This window comes from Salmo salar, chromosome ssa06, assembly GCF_905237065.1.
Source record: "Salmo salar chromosome ssa06, Ssal_v3.1, whole genome shotgun sequence".
In the NCBI taxonomy this organism is placed as follows: Eukaryota; Metazoa; Chordata; class Actinopteri; order Salmoniformes; family Salmonidae; genus Salmo; species Salmo salar.
In genome coordinates this window covers 54,422,781-54,444,862 of record NC_059447.1, presented here as the reverse complement: position 1 = coordinate 54,444,862, position 22,082 = coordinate 54,422,781, and the positions used below count along the sequence as shown (strand labels likewise).

General features: G+C 42.5%; 1 protein-coding gene across 8 annotated transcripts in view; it reads left to right on the top strand.

The window, feature by feature from the left end:
- Positions 1–2,503: 2,503 nt before the first annotated feature.
- LOC106607647 (SERTA domain-containing protein 2) overlaps positions 2,504–22,082 on the top strand; it is a 39,539-nt gene continuing 19,960 nt past the window's right edge. For 2 of the 8 annotated variants that reach the window (XR_006770274.1, XR_001329246.2), the window contains exon 1: positions 2,784–3,286. Coding sequence is in view for 2 of the 8 variants with exons in the window: in XM_014204813.2 (XP_014060288.1) it covers positions 3,216–3,286 (71 nt within the window). In the remaining 6 variants the exon portion in view is untranslated. Of the gene's footprint in view, positions 3,287–8,815; positions 8,871–9,467; positions 10,462–22,082 lie in introns of those variants that run through there. The other 6 variants (XR_006770277.1, XR_006770276.1, XR_006770275.1 and 3 more) reach the window with 6 other exon arrangements.

Sequence of the window (22,082 nt, the reverse complement as noted above, 5' to 3'; positions counted from 1 at the left end):
ATGCTTAACACTTATCAAGAGAACATCCCTGGTCATTCCTTCTACCTGATCTGGCGGACTCACTAAACACAAATGCTTCGTTTGTAAATGATGTCTGAGTGTTGAAGTGTTCCCCTGGCTATCTGTCCAAAAAAAATGTAAAATACAATTGTGCTGGCTGGTTTGCTTCATAGAATGAATTTTTTATTATTATACTTTTACTTTTGATACTTAAGTAAATGTGATCAATTACATTTACTTTTGATACTTAAGTATATTTAAAACCAAATACTTGTAGATTTTTACTCTAGTATTTTACTGGGTGACTTTCACTTTTACTTTAGTCATTTTCTATTAACATATCTTTACTTTTACTCAAGTAAGACAATTGGGTACTTTTTAAATATAAAATAAAGTTAATAGAATGCAACTGTATGCTTGATATTGCTATGCTAGGTGTCCCTAGGGAGAAATAGCACTGAAGCTAATGAAAAGTAGCTAACAGCTAACTCAATTCTTCATCTTTTACAGACACATGAAAATTATATGTGATAAACATTTATCTTGTGTTAATGTACAAATGCACTTGCAGATGACCAGGGCAGCTCTAGCAGGGCAGACATTTGACGAACTGCCTTGTTGTAAAGGTGGCATCCTATGACAGTGACACATCGAAAGTTACTGAGCTCTTCAGTAAGGCCATTCTACTGCCAATGTTTGTCTATGGAGATTGCATGGCTGTTTGCTCAATTTTATACACCTATCAGCAACTGGTGTGGTTGAAATAGCCGAATCCACTCATTTGAACGGGTGTCCACATACTTTGTATATATTGAGTATTTATATACTATGAGGTTAGAATAATACTGTGAAAATTATGATAATGCCCTTTTAGTGTAAGAGCTGTTAAAAAGACTGCCTGAAATTTCAGCCTGATGGAGTTTTGGCCTGCCTGTTGAATTAGTTAATAGACCAATAAAGACAGTTCCAAACCGCTCTACCAATAACAGCTCATTTTCAGTTTTTCCCTTCCCTCTCAGACCACTCCCAGACAGTCCTAGCTAAATTCTTGCTTGAGAAATTGCTCTTATCTAAGAAGCTATTTTCATTATTATTGACAATTTTATTTGAAAACTATCACAGTAAGGTAGGCTACTTAATTGTTACCCAGAAATGATTTGATACTGAGATCAAAACGGCTGCATTGTAACTTTAAAGCAATTAAATTACTGCAAATCCCATTGAATGCACCTTGCAATTGTTTTGCCTGGGCTATTGGCGTAGGTGTTAGAGCTTTCATCTCTGTCCGCAGGATTGTAAGATTGCCCCCCTGTACGACACTTCTCTCCTAGATATTGGTCAGCTACACTGGTGGCAGTGGCGGGATGCCTAGGGGAGACATTTATGGAGCATGGGCACATGGATGCTTCTGGAGAGGGGGGATACTGTAGCATGTGGTACATGAGAGCAGTTGCCTGTTTTTTTTTTTGTTATATTCAAAAACCATGCCTATTGTCTTCTTTCTCCTAGATATTGGTTGGCTATATTTTTGTTTGTAGGTCCGGTCTGTGATGGTAAATATATATATTTGTACCTTTATTTAACTAGGCAAGCCAGTTAAGAACAAATTCTTATTTTCAATGATGGCCTGGGAACTGGTCATGTGACCATGTATTTTTTTGTCACCCTTGCTGGGGCTGCAGCATATACCATATTCTGAAAATGAAAAAATTATCCAAAAGATTCAAAATGTGTTTTTCTTATAAGACCTGAGATTGGCCAATTGGCCCAAACACAGTTCACATTTTTCCTCATACTTATTCGTCACTGCTATTATCTGCCAAAAAATGTAATGCCCTTTGAATCATCTCCTTGCAATATTTTCATATTGTTACATTTCCAGTATGTGAGCGCAAGGCAGTAGAACTAAAGTTAACTAATTAAAGGTGCAATATGCATAAATCGCTCCGCCATTTCCTGGTTGCAAAAATTCTAATAGTTTGCTTAATTTCAGTTTATGTGACAAAACAAGCAGTCATTGTGTAGAGAATCATATACCCCACAAGACATGCCACAAGAGGTCTCTTCACAGTCCCCAAGTCCTGAACAGACTATGTGAGGCGCACATTACTTCATAGCCATGACTACATGGAACTCTATTCCACATCAAGTAACTCATGCAAGCAGTAAAATTTGATTAAAAAAAAAAACAGATAAAAATACACCTTATGGAACAGCGAGAACTGTGAAGAAACACAGGCACAGACACACAAGAACACGTACATTTTATGTTGTAGATATGTCGCAGTAGAGTAGTTGCCTGAGGGCACACACTTAATGTGTTGTGAAATGTAATACAACGTTTTTAATTGTATATACCAGGCATTAATTTTGCTGGTCCCCAGGAAAAGTATCTGCTGCCAATTGGGATCCATAATAAATACAAATACAAATCATAAACCGCTGTGAAATATATTTTCCATAACAAAAAATATTGTATTTTCAGCTGTTTGAAACTGGTGTACAAAACCGAAAGTAAAATACGCAAAAAGGGAAACTTAAGAACGGGCATCATAGAAACCCAGCACATAGAAGACATATACGGCTTTTAAAACTTGCTTTCAATGAGAATAACAGATAACTCAATTGAAATGTGACTTTGGCCGTGTAGCCCCAAAAAGTTACATATTGCAGCGTTAAAGGTAGGGGGATTCTACTTTGCCAATCAGACGTAGTTACTAGGCGGGCCTGACATTTCATTGGACCATTCAAGGTTCTCCTACCTGATTCCCTTCGGGTAGGTTACAACTTCAATGTAACCAGAGTGTTGAACGGTACTGGAGGTAGTTCTTCAGTTAATTTGATGTCTGCCATAGAGGAGTTTTGGCCAGGAATGTCCAGACTTTCACTTTTCGACTTTCAAAGTCTTAAGATTGTTGTAATTTCAAAGGCCTGTTAGCATAATGTAGCTAACAGTATATGTTTTTTTGCTAGCTATAACTGTATTCTTGTCTCCGCTAGCTGATTCATTGAGCGGTATGCAGCTAGCTAGCGTTGAATAGTCCCTAGGTGGTCTCACACGTTTCTTACTTTGCCGTGGACAACAATTTACTGTTAAATGTGAACTGACTGGAAGAACTAGCTAACTAATAAAGAACAACGATATGGTTTAAAGGGTTATTGTATCCTACGATAAGTCGTCGGTGAGAAGGAAAAGCGGAATTCGAACTGCCTCGATGTGTCGTTTGGATGTGGAGTCTGACGTGAAAGGACCTGAACAACATAGACATGTCCTCCCTTCGTCAAGGTAATATACTTTATTCAATCAAGATAATTTACTTGCTTTAGTTAGCATTGTGTTACCATGTTCGCTATTTTTAAAATCCGTCTTAGTACTCTGCTACGAGAAACGTCATAACTAGCTAACTAAACCTAGCTTGCTAACGTTTGCTACTAATTTGGCTAACGTTAGCTGAGCTGGCTAGCCAAGTTCTCGACTGCTCGCTAGTAATTTTTTTTGCATTTCGGGCTTCATGTAGCTGGTTGTCTCTGACACTTACAGCTCATTGTAGCCAATACGAGGTTGTATCAACCAGCCAGTTTAATTTGGCAAAATGTAGGCTAGGTGTCTGCCCTACACTAAGATTGATGAAATGGTTCAGGACCACATTCTGTTCTTTGTCGTGTGACAGCAGCCTGCGAAAATATATCTTATTTTAAAAATATGGATTGCATAAGAGCTTTTTCAGTTCGATATTAAAATGTGGTCAACTGCACCACTTGTTCACACATTAATCGTGATGCTTACTTGTTCACAGCTAATATGGGATTTTTGGATCCGATTTTAGTGGAAATATTCACAGATAACCAATATACTGTATCTGCCGATTTGTTTTATTATAGCAAAACAATTATAATAAAGTAAAATACATTTTCTGTATGGGTTGTGCTTAAAACAGCCCTACAAATATACTCATGAAGCTGATTTCTTAAATTTGAGGAAATAACATTAATGTAAGCACCAAACAAAATTTAGGAGCACCAAAAAATGTTTTTTTTTTAAAGAGGACAAACTGCGCTGATTCCAGCAAAACATTTTTAGCAGCCTTATGCCAGCCAGCTGGAAAACGACATAGGACATTTTCAATATATTGGTATTAGTTATGTTATCATCGATTGTAGAGCTGTAGCCACTGAATTCTGGTAGTCACTTGAAAGGAAAAACATTGACCACAAAATCTGCCGCTGACACGGTACTGCCTCTCGCCCCAAGCATTGCCTCAGTGAACAGTTCTTGTTAGGGGTAGGGTTGCACTATCTCTCAGTGAATGACATCAGGTACTCTCACACAGCTAGTTAGCTGGCTAAAAGGGAGTGGCGAAACTTGAATTTGGACCAGTCCGTGACAACCCAACCAATAAAACGTAGCTACGAAGTAGTAACCTATGTTTTTGAATGACACAGCTTGAGGAATACCCTTCGCAAAAAGCCAATATAAAACCCCAGATTTTGTGGGCTTCACTACTGTAATGTTAATGTTACCAGAGTTTGAACGCTCTTAGCATGACACTTGCTTTACATTTGGGCATAGCATCCATTGTTTGTCATGACACCCAACACCCTACCATGGCACTTCACTTAACAGTATATTCCCAGTGTACATTTTTTACACTTTATTGAGCTGGCTAGCTTCCAGCTCTCCGACGGGCGTAGTTTCTTGGTTATATGCCTAGTGTAGGGCTGGGCGGTATACTGTATTTTACTATATTACCAGTGTTGATGCACGGACCGGTTTGAGTTTTTACTTGACCTTCTGTAATGGTATTGCAAAGTCAGGTTTGTTAACCTGTTATGGCTAGGGGGCAGTATTTTCACAGCCGGATAAAATTCGTACCCGATTTTAATCTGATTATTACTCCTGCCCAGAAACTAGAATATGCATATCATTATTAGCTTTGGATAGAAAACACTCCAAAGTTTCTAAAACTGTTTGAATGGTGTCTGTCAGTATAACAGAACTCATTTGGCAGGCCAAAACCTGAGAAGATTCCATGCAGGAAGTGGCCTGTCTGACAATTTCTTGCCCTTCTTGATTATCTCTATCCATTACAGAGGATCTCTGCTGTTACGTGACACTTCCTACGGCTCCCATGGGCTCTCAGAAGGCGGCAAAAAGCTGAATCGTGGCTTTGCAGGCTCTGGTTGAAAAAAAGTAGCGCGTTTGGGTAGTGGCTGGTTACAGTACTGTGAGACTCAGGCTCGTGCCCGCGTCGACAGAATGCTTTGTTTTCTTTTGTCTGTTTACCTAAACGCAGATTCCCGGTCGGAATATTATCGCTTTTTTATGAGAAAAATGGCATAAAAATTGATTTTAAACAGCGGTTGACATGCTTCGAAGTACGGTAATGGAATATTTAGAAATATTTTGTCATGAATTGCGCCATGCTCGTGACCCTTATTTACACTTTGGATAGTGTCTTGAACGCACGAACAAAACGGCGCTATTTGGATATAACAATGGATTATTTTGGACCAAACCAACATTTGTTATTGAAGTAGCAGTCCTGGGAGTGCATTCTGACGAAGACAACAAAGGTAATCAAACTTTTGTAATAGTAAATCGGAGTTTGGTCAGGGCTAAACTTGGTCGGTGTCTAAATGGCTAGCCGTGATGGCTGGGCTATCTACTGAGAATATTGCAAAATGTGCTTTCACCGAAAAGCTATTTTAAAATCGGACATATCGAGTGCATAGAGGAGTTCTGTATCTATAATTCTTAAAATAATTATGTTTTTTTGTGAACGTTTATCGTGAGTAATTTAGTAAATTCACCGGAAGTTTTCGGTTGGTATGCTAGTTCTGAACATCACATGCTAATGTAAAAAGCTGGTTTTTGATATAAATATGAACTTGATTGAACAAAACATGCATGTATTGTATAACATAATGTCCTATGAGTGTCATCTGATGAAGATCATCAAAGGTTAGTGCTGAATTTAGCTGTGGTTTTGGTTTTTGTGACATACATGCTTGCTTTGAAAATGGCTGTGTGATTATTTTTGGCAGGGTACTCTCCTGACATAATCTAATGTTTTACTTTCGCTGTAAAGCCTTTTTGAAATCGGACAATGTGGTTAGATTAATGAGAGTCTTGTCTTTAAAATGGTGTAAAATAGTCATATGTTTGAGAAATTGAAGTTATAGCATTTTTGAGGTATTTGTATTTCGCGCCACGCGATTCCACTGGCTGTTCACTTGCGTCCCACTTGCCCAGAGAGGTTAAATAAGCATGCCCAATTCAAGAAATTTAGAACCAGAAACAGATATTGGTTCTCTCCAGACCTGACTGCCCTTAACCAACTCAGAAACATCCTGTGGCGTTCTGCATTAGCATCGAACAGCCCACGTGATATGCAACTTTTCAGGGAAGTTAGAAACCAATATACACAGGCAGTTAGAAAAGCCAAGGCTAGCTTTTTCAAGCAGAAATGTGCTTCCTGCAACACTAACTCAAAAAGTTCTGGGACACTGTAAAGTCCATGGAGAATAAGAACACCTCCTCCCAGCTGCCCACTGCACTGAGGATAGGAAACTCTCACCACCGATTAATCTACTATAATTGAGAATTTCAATAAGCATTTTTCTACGGCTGGCCATGCTCTCCACCTGGCTACCCCTACCGCGGTCAACAGCACTGCACCCCCCACAGCTACTCGCCCAAGCCTTCCCCATTTCTCCTTCTCCCAAATCCTGTCAGCTGATGTTCTGAAAGAGCTGCAAAATCTGGACCCCTACAAATCAGCCAGGCTAGACAATCTGGATCCTTTCTTTCTAAAATTATCTGCCGAAATTGTTGCAACCCCTATTACTAGCCTGTTCAACCTGTCTTTCGTGTCGTCTGAGATTCCCAAAGATTGGAAAGCAGCTGCGGTCATCCCCCTCTTCAAAGGGGGGGACACTCTTGACCCAAACTGCTACAGACCTATATCTATCCTACCCTGCCTTTTTCTAAGGTCTTCGAAAGCCAAGTCAACAAACCGATTACCGACCATTTCGAATCCCACCGCACCTATGCAATCTGGTTTCAGAGCTGGTCATGGGTGCACCTCAGCCACGCTCAAGGTCCTAAACGATATCGTAACCGCCATCGATAAGAAACAATACTGTGCTGCCGTATTCATTGACCTGGTCAAGGCTTTCGACTCTGTCAATCACCACATACTCATCGGCAGACTCGATAGTTTTGGTTTCTCAAATGATTGCCTCGCCTGGTTCACCGGGCCTGTTGTCCGGGCCTCTGGCAGTCTCTATGGGGGTGCCACAGGGTTAAATTCTTGGGCCAACTCTTTTCTCTGTATACATCAATGATGTCGCTCTTGCTGCTGGTGAGTCTCTGATCCACCTCTACGCAGATGTCACCATTCTGTATACTTCTGGGCCTTCTTTAGACACTGTGTTAACAACCCTCCAGACGAGCTTCAATGCCATACAACTCTCCTTCCGTGGCCTCCAACTGCTCTTAAATACAAGTAAAACTAAATGCATGCTCTTGAACCGATCGCTGCCTGCACCTGCCCGCCCATCCAGCATCACTACTCTGGACGGTTCTGACCTAGAATATGTGGACAACTACAAATACCTAGGTGTCTGGTTAGACTGTAAGCTCTCCTTCCAGACTCGCATCAAACATCTCCAATCCAAAGTTAAATCTAGAATTGGCTTCCTATTTCGCAACAAAGCATCCTTCACTCATGCTGCCAAACATACCCTCGTAAAACTGACCATCCTACCGATCCTCGACTTCGGCGATGTCATTTACAAAATAGCCTCCAATATCCTACTCAATAAACTGGATGCAGTCTATCACAGTGCCATCCGTTTTGTCACCAAAGCCCCATATACTACCCACCACTGCGACCTGTACGCTCTCGTTGGCTGGCCCTCGCTTCATACTCGTCGCCAAATCCACTGGCTCCAGGTCATCTACAAGACCCTGCTAGGTAAAGTCTCCCCTTATCTCCGCTCACTGGTCACCATAGCAGCACCCACCTGTAGCACGTGCTCCAGCAGGTATATCTTTCTGGTCACCCCCAAAGCCAATTCCTCCTTTGGCCGTCTCTCCTTCCGGTTCTCTGCTGCCAATGACCGGAACAAACTACAAAAATCTCTGAAACTGGAAACACTTATCTCCCTCACTAGCTTTAAGCACCAGCTGTCAGAGCAGCTCACAGATCACTGCACCTGTACATGGCCCATCTATAATTTAGCCCAAACAACTACCTCTTCCCCTACTGTATTTATTTATTTATTTTGCTCCTTTGCACTTTCTTCCACTAGAAATCTATCATTCCAGTGTTTAACTTGCTATATTGTATTTACTTTGCCACAATGGCCTTTTTGCCTTTACCTTCCTTATCTCACCTCATTTGCTCACATTGTATATAGACTTATTATTCTACTGTATTATTGACTGTATGTTTGTTTTACTCAATGTGTAACTCTGTTGTTGTATGTGTCAAACTGCTTTGCTTTATCTTGGCCAGGTCGCAATTGTAAATGAGAACTTTGTTCTCAACTTGCCTACCTGGTTAAATAAAGGTGAAAAAAAACAAACATTCCAGTTAAAAGTTAAACATTCTCTTGTCAGACTGCGTACACAACAGTGATTGATTATCATTACCGATACAGGTAGTTTTTAACATTTAGAAAAACATTCGATTTATAATTTTCTATGAAAATATACTTAATGTCTTATGTACAACAAGTACAAATTTGCTTAGTCATCATGGCTTTTCTATTGTTAGCAAAACATGCTAATGTTCCTCATCCTCCACAGCACCATTCTCACTTAACGCAGCAATTTAAGGCGAGTTGCAGTAGAGAGAATTTCGGTAAAGAGAATTTAATCAGACTATATTTTTAAATATTTATATTGAACTGTTAATTTAAGTTATTCACTAACTGTTGGTATTTTGCTTTATGTCCTGTTTAATGCAGACAGTCAGCAAGTGACAAAAAGAAAGCTTTAGCGAAGGCTGACAAAATTCAGAGAAAAAGTTTACACCAACCCAGAATTGCTGGAAGAGTACAGAAGGAAGGAAAGAGAGAGGTTGGGGGTTGGAGAGGTTACAGCAAGAGTTTTATATTTTTATATATGCCCTCATACAGTGTCAATAGGAAGTCAATACCCTACAGTGTTAGGAAGTCTACAAATAGCGCGGACGCGTCCACCACACACACAATCAGTAAGCCATTTAGTTTGTATTATAGGATGTCCACACACAGTCTAAGCCATTCAGTCCTTACTATAGGATGTGTACACACACAGACACAGTCTGTAAGCCATTCGGTCCCTACTGTAGGATACGCGCACACACGGTCAGTAAGCCATTCAGTCTCTACTATAGGATGATGTGTCCATAACAGTAAGATTTTTCCCATGTTTTGAGACATGCTCATTTCATGTCATGCTTCCTTCCCTTTTCCAGATATCAAAAATGAAAGCAAAATTGTAAAATCAATATCCGACAAAGCAACATGAAAAGAAGAAAAAACTGTGGCGGGACAACTCCACAGGAATTACAGAAAAAAGAAACTGCTAAAAGCTGTAATGACATAACACCATCAAGCGAGGAAAATGATACACTTCAACATGTTCAAGAAGCAAATTAAGAAGATGCAGCCTCCCCAAGAGAACAGCCATTCTCACCTCAGCAGGTAAATGTCCTGCCATCAACTCCTAAAAGAAGAGAGACATCTCTACAGACACCAGGACCAAGGAAGACATCTACCCCAAAGGAATCACCCAAAAAGAGGAACAGAAGAAAGAAAACACTATCAAAATTTTGGGCAAAGTTGCACTACACAGAAGAGAAGCTTCTGGAGAGGACCAAAGAGATGGTCAATCCAAAGAAAAGACTGAAAAGACTTGAGATGATGGCCAAGAGGAAGCAGGTAATTGTCAACATGGAAGGCAAAGAGGTGTCATCAGAGAACATTACAGCCGGAGAAGACTAATGCACACACTTGTTAGCCGCTTCCTTCATCGAGATGAAGTCAACACTAATAAATGGGTAATCTGGAGAACTTTGGAAAAAGGGACAGTTATTCCATAAGAGAGCCTTAATAACGGACGCTATGGCATATCTTCATAGAAGATTTCTGTCTGAGAATCCAAGGCACAACCTTTCCAAGGCTCAATTCTTTAAACGAGTCACAGACAGAGAAACATGTGCTTGCAAAAGGCATGGAAACTTTGGCTTGAAGATAAAGAAGCTGCACCAGCTTGGGGTCATAGAAACATCATCCCCAGGCCAGTGTCTGTAGTGACGATGACATGTCCTGCTCTGTTTTTGGATGTTTTCAGCCTATGTATGTTATGTACTTTTGAAGCACTGCAAAATGAATTTGATTGAACTTGAATCCATGATTGTGCCAATCTCTCATTTATTTTCTACATTAAATGTCATGTTTTTAATCATACCTCAGTCTTAGTATACTTATTATCATTACAGAAATTGTCGACCTCATTTCTGAAACCTAGGTATCATTACCGCAACAGGTGTTCATTTAATGTTATTTTAATGAATGGAAAAATTGTAAATTGCTTTTAAATGCATGTGCAGAATCTATAAGTTATGTTCTTTCAGGTTTGCCACATCATTTTGAAAATGTCAGGTTTCAATGAAATATCTAAAAATATTAGGTTGTAGATTGTGGAAGATGTTGCGGTAATGAGAGAGCAGTCAAAATCAAATGTTATATTTGTTTCAGAGTTTCAAGTAACTGCATGACTAACATTTTCAATTATTATTATTTTTTGATTATTAGCTTTCCTAATGGTATCGACTGTTGTGGTGATGAGATTTTTAAGGACTTGTTTTTGAAAATGTTAAATGTGTTAATTTAAAAACATTTACTGACAATTTAATGCTCACAAACACTTCAGACCTTGTTATTAATGCCTAAAAAGGAAATGTATTGCAAGTCTAAAGATTTCATGTTTGAAATCTTTGAAACCAAGATTTTGTGAGTCACCCTAATACAGAACATCAATAGACAAGAACAGCTCAAGTACAGAACTACATAAAAATTTTTTAAAAGGCACGCGTAGCCTACATATCAATGCGTACACACAAAATATCTACCGTAATTTCCGGACTATAAGCCGCAACTTTGTTCCCAGGCTTCGAACCTCGCGGCTTAAACAATGACGCGGCTAATATATGGATTTTTCCCGCTTTCATTTTTTTTTTTCTCCAAAAAACACATTCTGTGACGTGCTCAGATTTTTGGCGGCATGAAGCTTTCATTAGACCAATGAAATTGGCAAACGGGTTAAGGTCAAACAACTTTTTTGTTTACTGTTTAGATTAAATCGAGCGCTCTCAAACTTCCCATCATTCTGATTACGGTAGTCATTTTGTCACCATCATGGCAAAGACACGGAGAAATGCATATGATGCAGCTTTCAAGTTGAAGGCGATTGATCTGGCTGTTGGAAAAGGAAATGGAGCTGCTGCACGGGAGCTTGGTCTTAATGAGTCGATAAGACGTTGGAAACGGCAGCGTGAGGAATTGACTCAGTGCAAAAAGACAACTAAAGCTTACTGCAATTTTTTTTTGTTACAAGCCGTGTTTCATTAAAGCCTGTGTAAAGTTAATTTGTTTCAATGTACCGGTAGGCACCTGCGGCTTATAGACATGTGTGGCTTATTTATGTTCAAAATAAAAAAATGTTTTTAATTCAGTGGGTGCGGCTTATATTCAGGTGCGCTTAATAGTCCGTAATTTATGGTAGGAGAGGTGTTACTCATTTGTCATGTGAAACGTATTCTACTATATTCCAACGATAGAATTAGATGAATCATTATATTTCCATGATTCCAACAGTTCAATTAACTAGACCTAGATTTGTTTGCCTATATCATGCTGCGTGGCAGTGTGAAAATTATTTTAAAGTGCAGGATATGCATTTTCTTTAAGGGAGGGGGGTAGTTGGATTGAACGGTTTTAAATGGAGAAAGCCCCATTTTGAAATCACGTATAATTTGTTTCCACCCTAGGGTCAGGAACTACTCAGGATATTTATTCGAAACATAAAATAACTGTCATACCGTCAAATGTGAATAATATTGTGATATATTTTTTCCATATTGCCCAGCCCTAGCCTGGTGTCCAGTCTTGCTGTAGAGCGCCATGGCAATATTGGCTCATTGACATGTAAAGAGTGCCCTCTTCAGGACAAATATTGAAATGCAAAAAGAAATGTTCAGTGTTTCTCTGCATTTTATATCGGTCCTTTTCGGTCTAATAAATGCTGACACAAATACATCCGTAAAAGGCTAATATCTGCCGACCAGCTCAACTGTTCACTGTACAACAAGGCACATAAGTAATAATCTCATGCTGTGTCTATTAGTGAAGTGGCAGACCTTTCTGAAAGGAGGCATGTTACAATTAATTGATCGTTTTTGCTAATCAAGTGAGCATCTTTGTGTCCATAGTGATGTATAAGACCAAATACTTTAGAAAATAAGTCATTCTGATACTTCAGAATGTAGGTAAAATGTTGCAGGCAGTTATTTCCCCCTTGACTCTGGATCCATATGCTCAACCCCAACGAAATCAGTAGTTGAGGGCTTCTCAGTGTCTTGCATAGTGACTAACTTATTACCTCATGAATGTAACTCATCTCGTCAGGGTGGCTCTGCCACCCAGTGACAGAGCAGTCTGTCCGCTTAACTGTTCATAACTCTGATAGTATCCGCCTTATATCCCCACTGCACTTCCTTGTTTTCTTTTCTCCTCCCACTTTCCGCCACAGCCTGCACCCCTCCTTGCACTCTCCTGGTTGTATAGCTGTTGCCTCCAGGGCTGAGAGACATTATCACGTGCTTGTCTCAGCTAACTTTGTTGCCTCAACTTACTTCATGTGTGTATTAACAAGTGTTATGATACAGGAAATTTGACTTCGATACCAATTTTAGTATCACGATACTCTATTCCAAAACAGTACCACAAAGGCGTGTTAATAACTAAAGTCACAGAATGGCGCTTGATCCAGACTCAACTTCTGCTCTGTTCCATCGGTGGCCATCTTTTGAGTTAAATATCGTATGCATGTAATGAATCAATAATACAATCATCCAATCAATCTGACTTTGGTAAAGGCAATCTACAAAACAACACTGGTAATTTATTTCAAAGGTAAATAAAAAAAGGGGGGGGGGGGGAAATCAAGATGGAGCCTAGGTCTATTTTCAGTACAGGTGAATGCATATTATTTCATTGGAGTGTGTGTGTGAGTTATTGTGCTTGTTTTAGCTGATTTTCATGGGGCTCCAAAGACAAACAATCCCAACATTTGCATATTTCTGTTACGGAACGCCTACTCTGAAGTGTGCAATTAACTCAATTTGCCTTTGCCAATGGAATGCAAAGGGTAAAGTCTACAAAACTTAATCCACTCTGTTCGTAACATGTCTTCATTTTGGGAACTGACATCTGTATTGAAATCAAATGTTTCATTGAGAAAATTAACTGAATGTCAGCCAAAATCCATCTTGTTTAATCTTCTCCCACTGCCGGCCACTGGGCTTCCTCTCACTATATTTGGCAGTGAGTGGAAACGCCAAGCGGGTGCTTCACGTTTATACATCCAGTGAAATGTCTCTCAATGTACTATCTGGGACTTTACTCTAAGTGCTGTAACTGGGCTGCACTGATGGACATACTTGATCCTCTCAATCACGTGATTGAGAGGATCACGTCTGTCCATCAGGGCAAGCGTACATGTCCAAACCTGTCTAGTACAAACCTTTTTGGATGTTTCGGTATACAGTTCAACACTAGTAGAAAATTGTTGTATGATGCAAGGAAAGACTTCACAATAACTTAGAATTATTACCACTGGTATTGACCATGGAAAGCTGCTGGTCTCTGATCCCATGTATTACATATCCTGCCTTTGTGACCTTGAGCAAGACGCAACCCCCCACAAAGTAAAATACTGCTATGATAGGCTACTGTATTAAAGACACAGTTTGTCAACCCTTTGTCTAGAGGTACTGGGTGTGCAGGCTTTTTATCCAAAGCTGCTCCTACACTGTCACGTAGAATAGGCCAGAAGGCTAAACTGGAAAACCTAACCTCTATAAAAAATAAAAAGATGGCGGAGCCGCAAAAGTTCTTCTGTGCAAAGGTGTTTATTTACATAGTGATTCCGGAACAAAACAACAGTACTGCCATCAAACATATACCTTATGGGACAGCTTAAAAACAAAGCTGCCCCACCCACAGCTCAATCCAAAATGCCTCTCCATGAACTGAGAGAGGCTCCTTTTGTAGGGGTAGCCCCTCCCCTCAGAACAATTAACACTAATTAATTAAGCAATTACCTATTCAACATACAGTTTCCATTTATCTAAACATACCAAAATATATACATTGCAACACGTTTATGAAACAACATCACAATATAACATTTACAAAATTACATCACTACTGACAGTGTCTTCCAATATGCCCGTTTACATTAATGAGCCATTCCGGACAGGCACTACAAAGTAAGCCCAATTCCCTTAGCTCGGGTCCTTATCCAGCATACCTGGAAGCGACAGAGATGGAGAGAGAGAGGAACAGAACAAACAACCGCGCTCATCCATAACATCGATAAGTATACTAAATATTGCTTATATTAAATATGAACACCTGTCTTTATTTCTTTATACCCTAACTGGTTACTGAAGTAAGTGTGAAATGTATGTACTAAGATAGAGACGTTAACTTGTGTGTCGACCCACATTGTTAACTTATCTGATAACGGAGCAGGGAGGAGTGATGAATGTGTGCGTGCGTTAACCTCTCTAGGCTAGGCGGGACGAATTCGTCCCACCTACGTAACAGCCACGGCTATCCTGTGGCGCGATTTTCAAAACCTTAAAAATCCTATTACTTCAATTTCTCAAACATATGACTATTTTACAGCCATTTAAAGATAAGACTCTCGTTAATCTAACCACACTGTCCGATTTCAAAAAGGCTTTACAACGAAAGCAAAACATTAGATTATGTCAGCAGAGTACCAAGCCAGAAATAATCAGACACCCATTTTTCAAGCCAGCATATAATGTCACCAAAACCCAGAAGACAGCTAAATGCAGCACTCACCTTTGATGATCTTCATCAGATGACAACCCTAGTACATTATGTTATACAATACATGCATGTTTTGTTCAATCAAGTTCATATTTATATCAAAAACCAGCTTTTTACATTAGCATGTGACGTTCAGAACTAGCATACCCCCGCAAACTTCCGGGGAATTCGCTAACATTTTACTAAATTACTCACGATAAACGTTCACAAAAAGCATAACAATTATTTTAAGAATTATAGATACAGACCTCCTCTATGCACTCGATATGTCCGATTTTAAAATAGCTTTTTGGTGAAAGCACATTTTGCAATATTCTAAGTACATAGCCCAGGCATCACGGGCTCGCTATTTAGACACCCGGCAAGTTTAGCACTCACCATAATCATATTTACTATTATAAAAATTTCATTACCTTTTGTTGTCTTCGTCAGAATACACACCCAGGACAGCTACTTCAATAACAAATGTTGGTTTGGTCCAAAATAATCCATCGTTATATCCGAATAGCGGCGTTTTGTTCGATGCGTTCCAGACACTATCCGAAATAGTAAAGAAGTGTCACGCGCTTGGCGCAATTCGTGACAATAAAATTCTAAGTATTCCATTACCGTACTTCGAAGCATGTCAATCGCTGTTTAAAATCAATTTTTACGACATTTTTCTCGTAGAAAAGCGATAATATTCCGACAGGGAATCTCCTTTTCGGCAAACAGAGGAAAAAAATCCCAAAGGCGGGGGCGGTCGGGGTCACGCGCATAAGCTAGTGTCTCTTGATGGGCCACTTGAGAAAGGCGATAATGTGTTTCAGCCTGGGGCTGGAATGACGACATTCTGTTTTTTCCCGAGCTCTGAGCGCCTATGGACGACGTGGGAAGTGTCACGTTAGAGCAGAGATCCTTAGTAAATGATAGAGATGGAAAAGAAGTTCAACAAATGGTCAGACAGGCCACTTCCTGTAAAGGAATCTCTCAGGTTTTGACCTGCCATTTGAGTTCTGTTATACTCACAGACACCATTCAAACAGTTTTAGAAAATTTAGGGTGTTTTCTATCCATATGTAATAAGTATATGCATATTCTAGTTACTGAGTAGGAGTGGTAACCAGATTAAATCGGGTATGTTTTTTATCCAGCCGTGTCAATGCTGCCCCCTAGCCCTAACAGGTTAAAGTACCAAATGCTGCCCGCGGCCAGTGACGGACTTCTACGTCACATTACCTTCCTCCTCTCCTGAAGCGACCAGGTTCGGGAGTCTGGATAGGTAGTCTGCCGTGACATTTTCTTTTCCTGCCTTATGACGGACACAGAACCTGAAAGGCTGGAGCTCCAGATACCACCTGGTCACACGAGAATTCCGGTCCTTCATGGTCTGGATCCAGGTCAGTGCTGTGTGGTCTGTGTGCAGGTCAAATTCCCTCCCAAGAAGGTAGTAACGGAGGCTATCTAGGGCCCACTTTATAGCCAGGCACTCCTTCTCGATTGTCGAATACCTGGTTTCCCTCGGCAACAGCTTCCGACTCAGGTACAGTACAGGAAGCTCTTCTCCTGGCTCCCCTTGGGCCAGTACAACTCCAATTCCCACAGCCGAAGCGTCCACCTGCACGAGAAACCTCTTCTGAAAATCAGGGGTCTGGAGAACAGGGAATGAGCACAGTCGTTTTTTCAGTATCCTGAAGGCTTCCTCACACTCCTCAGTCCACTTCACAGGGTTGCTGGCCACCTTTGAAGTGAGGTTGGTTAGAGGGACAGCGATGGTCGAAAACTGCGGAATGAATCTCCGGTACCATCCTGCCAGACCTAGGAAGGACTTCACCTGTGTCTTGGTTCTGGGTTGAGGGCTGTTCCTGATGGACTCCACTTTGTCCACCTGAGGTCGAACTTCACCCTTACCCAGCTGGTAACCCAGATACTTAGTCTCCTGTTTTGCCCACTCACACTTCAGGAGGTTAAGCGTGAGGCCTGCATCATGGATCTTCCCCAGGACTCTGCTAAGATGCTGTATGTGCTCCTCCCAGGAGTGGCTGTAGATCACCACGTCATCCAAGTAAGCAGCACAGTAATCGTCACAGTCCTGGAGGACCTTGTCCATAAGCCTCTGGAAAGTTGCAGGGGCCCCATGAAGGCCAAACGGCATGACCTTAAACTGGAACAGGCCCATCGGTGTCCGGAAGGCAGTGTAGGCCTTGGATGGTTCGTCCAGGGGCACCTGCCAGTACCCTTTGCAGAGATCCAATGTGGTGATGTAATGAGCTCTACCGATTCTCTCCAGTAAGTCGTCAATGCGGGGCATGGGGTAGGCATCAAACTGGGAGATGGCATTCACCTTACGGAAGTCCATGCAGACACGCAAAGAGCCATCCTTCTTTGGGACAATGACAATAGGACTGCTCCATTCACTTGATGATGGCTCGACAACATCCATCTCTATCATGGTGTGGACCTCTTCTTTGAGGGCTACCACCAGCCTCTCAGGCACACGGTAAGGATGCTGGCGGACAGGGTTCTGGCCAGGCTTCAAACGAATGACGTGTTCCAGGACTTTGGTTCTTCCTGGCCTCTGACTGAAGAGGGCCGGATACTTGCCAAACAGCTGCTTCAGCTCATCTTGCTTGTCTTCTTCTAGGTGAGCCAGTATGACCTCTGCTCGTCCTTTCCATGCCTCTGTGACCCCATCTGACTCGTCCTCTTCTTCTACCAGAAAGGACTTTACCTTGGAGAGTTCCCCTTTCTCCTCCCAGGCCTTGAGGAGGTTCACATGGTAGGTTTGCTTCTCCTTACCCTTGTCCGGGTGCAGCACCTCGTAGGTCACCGGGCCCATCTTCCTCCCGATTAGGTACGGCCCTTGCCACTGTGCAAGGAGCTTGCTGGTAGACGAGGGAAGGAGGAGCAGGACTTTCTGTCCTGGCTCAAACGCTCTGTGGCGAGCGTGCTGGTCATACCCTCGCTTCTGGGCCTTCTGGGCTTGCTGAAGGTTTTCCCTAGCTTCCTCTCGGTACCGCTCCAGCCTGTCTCGCATCTGGAGAACGTACTGGACAATCCCCTGTCCTGAGGTAGCTCCTGGGGAACCTTCCCAGCACTTCTTCAGCAGGTCCAGTGGTCCCTGCACTGGCCATCCATAGAGGAGTTCGAATGGTGAGAAACCTGTCGATGCCTGAGGCACCTCCCTGTAAGCAAAAAGCAGAAAGGGTAACCACTTATCCCAGTCTTTACCAGTGTCAGCCACAAACTTCCTCAGCATATTCTTGAGCGTTTGATTGAATCTCTCTACAAGCCCATCCGTTTGGGGATGGTAGGGAGTGGTCCTCAAGCCTTTAATGCCCACTTGTTGTTGGAGTTGAACCATCTGTCGTGAAGTGAAGTTTGTGCCTTGGTCCGTCAGGATTTCATCTGGGATTCCTACACGAGAAAAGAGCTGAACAAGAGCACTGATTATTTTTGGAGTGGTTATGGAACGGAGTGGGAAGGCTTCTGGGAACCGGGTGGCATAGTCACAGATCACCAATATATACTGGTAACCTGCACTACTCTTCTCCAAGGGTCCAACAATGTCCATTGCAATTCTCTTGAATGGGGTAGAGATAACTGGCAGTGAACATAGAGGAGCCCGGTCAGACCTACGGACAGCACTGGTTTTCTGGCACGTGGGGCATGTTTTGCAGTATGTTTGTACATCAGTATACATGGAGGGCCAAAAGAAACGGGAGCCTAGCCTAAGATAGGTCTTATGTTGCCCTAGATGGCCTGCCCATGGAACTGTATGTGCAAGGTTGAGAACAAGTGGTCTACATGTAGATGGCACCACTAACTTCCTGCTATCTGCTTCTGACCCAAGGTAGAGTATGTGGTTGTCTACTGTGTATATTCCCCCACATGAAGATTGGCTGTCCCCAGCTAAGGCCTTATCAAATAAACCTTTCAAGGTTGCATCAGACTTCTGCAGTGTAGCAAAATTTTGTGGAACTTCCCATTGCACTTCTAACCCAGACACATCAGGTACAGGGGTTCCCACATACTTCTCAAGACGCCGCTGGCGGCGTGACTTTCTGGGCCCTTTGGTTCCCCCCTCACACAAGTCAGGCAGAGGTTGTAAACCAGCTTTGGCCTGTGCACGAGTGACAACTGAACATGACACCTGAACATCAGACTGGCAAACTGACTGCTCATATAGCTGACCCCCCACACTTCCCAACAGATCAGAGAGTACAGGCACATCCCTCCCCAAAATCATCTCAAAAGGTAGCTTCTCCATTACCCCAACTTTGAGGAGGTATTTCTGACCCTGAATCTCCACTGTGAGTTCAGCTGTGGGCTGCTGTGACTGGTCACCATGGACACATTGGATCAGTGTCTGGTGACCGTAATCAATGTCATTAACAGGTACATTACATTTTCTGATCAACGACAGGGAACTGCCGGTGTCAATCATTGCAGTAAGACTTTTACCATTCACTTATACAGATACCAAGACTGACCCTTCCCCAGTCTGTCTATTCTGAACACCATCCCCCTCTCTGGGCACATAACAGTAACCTGAGAGCTTGGATTTACGTAGCGGACACATTGAAGCCTTGTGCCCCTGCTGTCGGCAGTAAAAACAGGTCAGACCCCTCCCATCAGAGCGAACTGCATAATCCCTTACCTCCCTCCTCCCAGACACATAACCCCCAGAGTTACCTCCACCATCTCGGGTATCTCTGATGTCCCTTGTGTCTCGGAGACTCCTTGGAGCGGGTGCTGCAGGTCGTGGTGGGCCCCCTTTACGTGCATTATGGTACTGCAGCGCAAGCTTGGCCGCCATAAGCCCGTCCTTGGGCTCGTGCTCTCGAACCCAGGTTCGAATGTCGTGTGGTAGAACTTGTAGAAGTTGCTCGAGGATGATGACCTCACCGATCTCGTCCTGTGTCTTCTCCTCTGGTTGAACCCATCGTCGGTAGAGACCCTTGAGGCGGTGGTACGTCTCTGTCGGTGACTCACCCGATGGCGTCGATGCAGCTCTAAAGCGTTGACGGTAGGTCTCCGAGGAGATGTCGAACTTCATCAGCAGCGCTTCCTTCAAGCCCTTGTAGACGTTGGACAGCCCCTCATCCATTGCTGTGTAAGCCTCTAAGGCCTTGCCCGTGAGCAATGGGACAAGCCTGCAGGCCCACTCTACCTCCGGCCACTGCCACGTCTTGGCCATTCGCTCAAACCTCAGCAAGTAGTTTTCAATGTCCTCCCCCTGCTGGTATGAGGGCATCTTTGGCTCCTTCCTCAGGAATGCTGGAAGATGAACGTTAACACTGCTGGACTGGTCTCCTGGTGCTGGGGCTGGCCTCATTACTGCTTGGGGATCCTGCTGTGGAGTTGAAGTCCCTGCTGCGTCGAGCCTTTGTCGTCCTGGTGTTGGCAGACCCAATCTTGGGCTCTCACTGACGAGTTCCGCTTGGTGAGGAGCTGTGAGGATAGATTGGCGTAGGCCCCGAAACTCCTGCTTGAGGTCTTCGTCCCTCTTCTCAAGGCAGGTGAAAAGTTGCTGGAAAAGGGCTACCATGGTTGGGTGTGGTTCTGGTCCCCCAACTGCTCCTTCAGTCAGCTGGTCTCTTATTACTGTATCTGCTGGTTCAACCGGTAGTTCAAACAGTTCTGGTTGTGTTTGGCCCCTTGGTCGGGCTCCTAGTTTCTCATAATTAACCTCTTCACCAGAAGATTCCATGGTATTCCACCCAGTTTCAACTTCAATTACCTTTTATGACAGTTGATGCTGCTGCTGAGAACGCAATCCTGTACGCATTCCTTTACCTCTCTTGTTGGAATTCACTGATTTGCGGTGCGCCATCCCACTGCTGCCACCATATGTCACGTAGAGTAGGCCAGAAGGCTAAACTGGAAAACCTAACCTCTATAAAAAATAAAAAGATGGCGGAGCCGCAAAAGTTCTTCTGTGCAAAGGTGTTTATTTACATAGTGATTCCGGAACAAAACAACAGTACTGCCATCAAACATATACCTTATGGGACAGCTTAAAAACAAAGCTGCCCCACCCACAGCTCAATCCAAAATGCCTCTCCATGAACTGAGAGAGGCTCCTTTTGTAGGGGTAGCCCCTCCCCTCAGAACAATTAACACTAATTAATTAAGCAATTACCTATTCAACATACAGTTTCCATTTATCTAAACATACCAAAATATATACATTGCAACACGTTTATGAAACAACATCACAATATAACATTTACAAAATTACATCACTACTGACAGTGTCTTCCAATATGCCCGTTTACATTAATGAGCCATTCCGGACAGGCACTACAAAGTAAGCCCAATTCCCTTAGCTCGGGTCCTTATCCAGCATACCTGGAAGCGACAGAGATGGAGAGAGAGAGGAACAGAACAAACAACCGCGCTCATCCATAACATCGATAAGTATACTAAATATTGCTTATATTAAATATGAACACCTGTCTTTATTTCTTTATACCCTAACTGGTTACTGAAGTAAGTGTGAAATGTATGTACTAAGATAGAGACGTTAACTTGTGTGTCGACCCACATTGTTAACTTATCTGATAACGGAGCAGGGAGGAGTGATGAATGTGTGCGTGCGTTAAAGTACCAAATGCTGCCCGCGGCCAGTGACGGACTTCTACGTCACATACACACGCCAGAGTCCGCTAATCAAGGTCCTGTTGAGCAGCTGAATCCTTTCCAATTTTCAGCGCTTTAGAGACTGTTTTACAACTGGAGTATGCAGCATTGGTTTCATTAACTGTGCACCTGTATAAACTGAGGAAAGTTATTTTAGGACATTGGACATGACAATGACATTAACCCTCTTGAGCAGCGGTCCCCAACCTTTTTTGCACCATGGACCAGTCCCATATAGACAATATTTTTTTCCGGACCGGCCGTGGGGGGTGGGTGGGGTGGGGGGGGTCACGACACAACCGGAATATTGATTAGGCCTG